The sequence below is a fragment of the Morone saxatilis genome, unplaced genomic scaffold (assembly GCF_004916995.1).
Source record: "Morone saxatilis isolate NCDOM2014 unplaced genomic scaffold, NCSU_SB_2.0 Contig19, whole genome shotgun sequence".
Taxonomy (NCBI): domain Eukaryota; kingdom Metazoa; phylum Chordata; class Actinopteri; family Moronidae; genus Morone; species Morone saxatilis.
In genome coordinates, this window is record NW_023339751.1 from 14,040,094 (window position 1) to 14,047,044 (window position 6,951).

The 6,951-nt window shown below is 40.7% G+C and overlaps 1 protein-coding gene across 1 annotated transcript; it reads right to left on the reverse strand.

Moving 5' to 3' along the window:
• Nucleotides 1–1,618: 1,618 nt before the first annotated feature.
• On the reverse strand, nt 1,619–6,588 carry LOC118328998 (G-protein coupled receptor 26-like). Its single transcript, XM_035662929.1, has 3 exons — nt 5,504–6,588; nt 4,422–4,535; nt 1,619–3,408 (listed from the first exon to the last, which is right to left on the reverse strand). The coding sequence occupies exons 1-3, from the start codon at nt 6,172–6,174 to the stop codon at nt 3,132–3,134; spliced, it is 1,062 nt and encodes a 353-aa protein (XP_035518822.1). The 5' UTR covers nt 6,175–6,588; the 3' UTR covers nt 1,619–3,131.
• Between the last annotated feature and the right edge of the window lie 363 nt (nt 6,589–6,951).

The following is a 6,951-nucleotide window of genomic DNA, read 5'->3' on the forward strand; positions in this document are numbered from 1 at the left end:
TATTAGTACAATTAATGAGCAAACCTAAGGGAGCGTAGAGTGAAACACATTGTTTGCTCTTTGTTGGCATAAAGAAATTAAAAAGATCAATCAGTTGAGTTTTCTGTGTGTGTGTTGGATGATTCATTACTTGTGCAGTTCAGTGTTTTTGCTGCTGATTAAAAGAAGTTACTGTGCATGGGTGACTCCAGTTACTCTGGATGTTCTGCACAATTTGACAGCCGCCCTCTTTTACTACACAGTCAGTTAAAAATACATATATCAAAGACATCTAGCTTTCCAGTACTTCTTCGCTTCTTCTCTCCTTAAATTAAAGTACATTATTAGGCACATCTGAGCTTCAGGCTGCTGCTCCCTTTATTAAAGAGATGGAATCCCTTCAGTATACGAGATCCATTTTTACAAATTTAGCTTTCATAGCTCACAAAACACAACCAACACTTAGCATCCAAAATCTTTAATGAGGAATTTTACTTTATGCAGGATTTTTTTTTTTTTTATGGGGACAACTTTGACTTTATGAGGCTGGGAGAACCACTCTTGCCCTGACAGGGTTGTGTGAAATCAGCCACTCGTCTTCCCAGCCTTCCTCCTCTGCTTTCTTGAACTTCCTACGCGCTGTGGCTTAATCACAAGGTCCGTACACAGCATTTCGTGTATGGTAGGTTTGTGTCTGCCTCTCACCCACTCACTGAGTCTCCTAGGGAGATAAGGTATACGCACACCTCCAGACTGGGGATCCTTCCAAACTTTCTAAATACTTTCCACTAATTGTCCTTGGCTGGCGTGCTCTGTGAATACAGTGATGGTAAATGCAGCTTTCCCCCCCTTGGTGAATAATAAAAACCAATGGAGCCAGCTTTGATGGGTGACATAATTGTTTCATGTATTTGACAGAGACAGAATAGATATTGTTTCAGGCACTTGTTAAAGTGCGTAAAGGGAAAGAAGGAAGTTAACCAGAGAGTTGATGACAGATGATAGAAATTTGGTTTTTGATGGGGGTGAGGAGGATGGATGATGATGATTCCCAGAATCTCTTAGTACTGTCACAGCTGCCTAAATTGGTGAGGTAGGGCCTACTTTCCTCTGTTTTTCTTGATTCCTTTTCTTCTTTTCCCACTCCTTCCAGAAGCTCTGCAATTAAGAAAGCTTTAAACTCTCAGCCCTGATGCTTTTGTTAAAAGTCTTTGTTCTGCTGCCAAATCAACTGCAGCAGTGGTGGGTGGAACACATCTTAAATGATTTTTCAAATTAATTATTCCTTCTCCTTGACTAAATCAGCGTGGGAGAATGAAGGTGTTAAGATTTGGCAGACTTGTCTTTTGGTAAAGCATTGTTCAAGTAAAAAAAACTGCTGAACTATCTGTGCATTATTTCAAGTAATATAGAAATAAACACAGACAATAATAAATGTGTAAGAAGAAACTTGGGGAGGTCTTAAAATGTCAAAATGCACAGCATTTAATGCAATAATCACAAACGTATTTAGCAAAGATCAGACACAGTTTTGACAAAAATAAATAGATCTTATGCCTTTTAAAGGCTTCATACTGTCACAGTAAAGTAAAAGCACAACATCCTGATTTTCACAGCCGCTCATATGGCATGAGCTGGAATGTTAATTCACATCACTGAATAGTTGCTACCACATTCAAATAATATTTTACCCTGTTTTGCCCGACGTAACAATACAACGTGGTGGTATTACAAAATAAACATTACTTTTCTTACAATGTGACCAAACTGCATAACAGGCTCTATCATCAAGCTTAACCACAGCACAGAATACCAAGCAAATGACAGAATGTGAAAGGTTTCCTCCGTTGTGTTTTGAATAAATCAGAGAGCTCATAGTCTAAAAGGCACTTTAGAACTCAGGCCTCACAGCTACAACATACAGTAATTCCATCTGTGCGATGCACTGCTGTGCATGTGACATGACTGTACTGTCAAAAATGTTCATCTGTTTCATATTATCCCTTAAACACACACACTACTTCATCCAGCCAAAGTATCATCATTGAGGTCAGAAGTTATGCTTGAATAATTATCAAGAATTCCAGCCATTCACTTCAGGTGGGATGTAAAACTAAAGGCCCAAACAGAGACCTTTTTAGACCATATAATTTACAACTTTACTGACTTGAGGTAATGAAAATACTCTTGCATTAGTACATTACTGATTTGACCTTTAACAGCATCAGGAAATGTTAAAACTTAAGATTTATTGTAGTTGTCTACTGCTTGTCCACATACAAGAACTGCTAATCAATTTGGGAGTGATAGCAGGCTCCTGTGTTCTGAACTTTGGAAATAGGGCTACACTAATTCAGTTTGTGCCTTTAATGACACAATTAACAAATAAATCACCATAATGGTGATTTCCATGTTACAGAGCCTATTTGACACACATTTACCAGTATGCTACAAAATCAACTCATAAGAAACTGTCACTCTTTGCAGAAAAAGACTGACTATTACACTGAAATACGTAATGCCATTACAGTCTACACACACAACCTACAAAAGTGGTCGTCTATTCTTCTTTAAAGAATAAGGCTGATGATATTCTATATTTTTCAATGAATTGATCCAACTGACAATAATTACATGTACAGTATAGCCAAAGCCTGGTATAGCTGATTCCTCTGTGCCATGCACCTTTGCTGTCGTCATTGCAAACACATGTAAGAGCCACACCATTGCATTGGGTGACATGTCATGGTCAAATTTGGTTTATTTTTAGTTAATCCCATGTCCTAATGGTCTGAATATTTACTAGTGTACCACATTTGCTGCTTAAAGTATTCCCCTACAAAGGCATGCTTTACTCCTGTTTAAGGAACATGTGCAAAATACTACCATGCCCAGCTGGACAGACTTGTGCATCACTTTTTGGTCTTTTCATGAGACTTGTTGATAATAAGAAAAATATAGAATATCGCCAGCCTTGTCCTTCAACAATAATCAGGTGACAAGCTTGTTCACTCTGACGTTACACCATCCCACAGAGGTCAATCTACTGTCATACCCCTGTTTTCATGAGTGTTAACTTCAAAGTAAGATGTCAAATCCATGACACCTTTAGCACGGCAAAGCACCCTAATTGTCTCTGAAAGTGATGACCTTCACTGTCCTAGTGGCTTGTTGGTAGGTGGTTGGATGTTGTTGGTTGTGTTGGAGTTGGTGTTGCTCCTCCCTGCGTTGTTCTCCATCCTGAGGGAGGAGGAGTTGAGTGGACTTCTCTTGAGGACCTTGTTAGCCAGAAGGCTGCAAGTCTTCCTGTACTGGTGACGCAGCAGTGAGTAGACAAATGGGTCGCTTGCTGCCTTGCTGTATGCCAAACATTTGGACAACACACCCCAGTGAGGGTTTATCGGTCCTGGGTAGAAGAGCTCTACAATTCTACCTCAAATAAAGCAAAAAGAGGAGAAAAAAGTCAAACACCATCCATGAGCAAATTGCAGCAGTTGAGCCAGTTCTTAGTTAAGTGTAATTGGAGTGGAAGACATGTAAAGGAAACTACCCTCCCCCAGTGCTGTAATATTGTGAAAATGTCATCATTTCACTTCACTGAAATGTCATCACTGTGTTGGGGAATGTGAACTGATGGGTGTCACTTTTGCTGCTTCTGGTTAAAATCATTTTAAAACATATCCAATGCCTGACAGTTATTTTGTCCTAATAAATTAAATTAAAGCCAAAATAAAGTAAAAAATCAACACCAGTTTATTAGTTTGATCTCCTTAAGTCTAACGTGTCTCAACACCACAGAGATCCTAATGTGCTTCCTTTCTATTTCCACACCACAATTCTAACAGCTTTTGACAGGTTGCCACCACTAATACTCGGGCTAATACTAATGAGAGCCAGTGATATGATCACAGACTCATTTGTTATCTCTCTCTCTCTGTCGCTCTCCCTCTCATCTCCTCAGTAATGGAGGCTCAGGGACAAGGATTAGAAATGTGTGCAGAACCAATAAGCTATGACATTATGAAAAGGAAGCAGATAAAAATGTTTAAAATGTTACCAGATAGTAAAACAGCATTGAAAATAATTATCGCCACCTGTATTCAGGCGATAAGCCTAGTACAACCACATTAGCAGCCACAGCAAGGTAAGTGAAAATGCAGACTCCCTCTGTCAAAGTCTTGGGAGAGTTGTTCTACTTATTAAGCTGAATAAGGAAGATAATTTAAAGCATTTTTTTTATTGCTGAGAAAAGACAAAATGTCCAGAATTTAACTGTAGTTCACGAATGTCTTATGGATGTTTAGCATTTTTTTTCAAGGCAGAAAAAGGCCACCTCTACACGTTTTGATGATACTGCACATGGTGTTAAATACCTCACACACACATGCATTACCGTTCACACACACAAAACCCCACATACATTATTAAAAATCACTGCTCACCTTGTAATCACATACGGGGTGAAGCACACCACAAATGTGCCGATGAATGTACTGATCTTCTTGGTGGCCCTCAGCCTCCTCCGCTTCTGCTCATCCAAGCATTTCTGTCGCACACTGCCAAAGCACATAGGTACCATTATCTACCCAGGAGGCATGATCAGAGACATGCAGACATAATGAAGCAGTCCATGGAGAAAACATGTGGGATGGATGTGAAGAAAGCAGTGAACTGTGCGCTGCTATCTCTGAGGATTACAATGGGGATTTTCACACTGCACAGATATCAATTATGTAAATGAGGAGCGATTCAAAGTTTAATTATTTGACTAAATCAGGATGGAGAGCAAATGATTGAAGCGCAGAACATGAGGAAGGCCTTGCTGACCTTCATGAGATGTGATAATGTAAACACTGACTGCCAGCAAGCTTCAATCATCATCAGCGAAGCACTTTAAATTCATCACATAAAGGGAAAAGTTTTGTGAATAGTGTATTTTTTAAATTAGTTCAAAGACTGCTTTTGGCAGGATGCAACTACTGTATATAAAGACTTTAATTATTGATTAATATTGTGATTATTAAGTAAATAACTGATTAACTGGTTAATACATAGTGAAGAATGTGCATCACAAGTTCCACATTTTCAAAAAGCTTATTTTGTCTAACCAAATCCTAAAATATTATTTAACTTAAAACTATAGAAAACAGAGAAAAGCAACAAATCCTTAATTTGAGCCACAAAATGTTTTGAATTTTTGACCATCAAAACTTTTTCTGTCCATCAACTAATCCATTCAGCACTGTTTGCAGTGCAGAAGAAGACACAATCCACCACCACCACCCCCTGTTATGTTCTATATGAAAACAGTAAGTGCAGCTTTTCTGGCATTATCTATTTGCGTCTTGAGGACGGAATGTCTTAACCTTCACTGGAGCATGTTCTGATGTTGCCACAGGATCAACATGCCTACTGAAATATTTCACATAGTGGACAAAATGACATGGCACAGACAGTTTAGTGAAAGACAAATGCATCAAAAGGAAAATGGATTAGACTGAATGCATCTCTAATGGTTGTTTACCTGGGGTGAATATCCACAAGCAGAACCAGCGTCTGCATAGTGATCACGTCAATGCGTTTACAGTGAAACCGTGCAACTTTCAGCACTTTCAGATACGTTACACACAACACGATCAGCGTGAGGAGGAAAGTGAGGGAGTGCAAAGCCACGGTAAAAATGATAAACTGCGTCCCGGTTCCCTTCGCCCTGACATTGCAGAGAGTGCACGATGCGTAAAGGTGGTGGTACCCGACCCAGGAGCGGCAGGTGGCCACTGTGGAGAAGCAAAGTGAGTGTATCCACGTGTATCCCAGCGCTATGACTGCATCCCGGTGCCGTATTCTTGAGTGGTAGCTCAGCGGGAACACCACCGCCACCCATCTATCGATGCTGAGAGCTGCCATGCTGAGCATTGAGTTTGTGGTGAGAAAAGTGTCGAGGAAACCCACAATTTGACAGAAGCCGCTGCCTCCGGGTTGGCCCGTGGTGATGAGCCCGACCAGAGTTAGTGGCATGTTGGACACGCTTAGCAACAGGTTGCAAAACGTCAAATTGAGAATAAAAAGACCGGGTACCTGTTTGCGGATCTCCGGGTTGTACAAAAAGCAGATCAGCACCACGACGTTGGACAGCAGCGACACGATAATAATCCCCAAAACCAACACGGAAGCAACTACGTCCGCTGCGTCCATGGTGCTTCCTCTCAAATATAAAGACTTTTGATGAGTGCATCCACAGTCTTGATGCAAACTGTCATGAGTTGCAGTCACAACATATCCAACACACTGTCATGCTTACCCTCCCCTAGCACCAAATGTCTTCAGTAAACGAGACGGTCCCTCCAACGGCGTCCACGGTTAGGTCACAGGGAATTGACAGACAGAAAGCTCACCTGGTTATTATGAGGGAATTTACGAGTCCGTTTCATGGGAATTGGGTCACAGCAGGAGGCTTGCTCTAGTAAGGCGCTGCGGTAGTTTTCAAGCACCCTTGTCATGCCACTGGTCTCACAACTGAGGGTTTCCTGGCTGCGCAATTGCGCATTGACATGATGGCAGCTTTAAAAAGGACACAAAAGTACTTCAAGCTGTCGGTCTCTCGAGCTACTTATATTGTCTTCTCTGCCAGACTCTAAAACGCGCTGGTGCACCCCTGTTCAAAAATAGCTTTTTAGTGTAAAAATAGAAGCACGACGCACGATTGCGTGACTGGTGGTAAGGCTGATGTCACGAGCATCACGTTGAACACAGCAGTTTTGGTAATGAGATGTTTTGTGCAAGTAATACGTAGATCAGGTTCGTGAATATTAAAATTATACATCATTTCTTTTTTATTCATGTGTGTATTTATTGGCAATAGAATGGATCACATCCCCATCACTTTATTGGAATTAAACACTTTTAATTTAAACGTTTAATCCACAGCTCAGGCATCATTGCGATAGAGGGAGACCCAGAGCCTCATCAGTG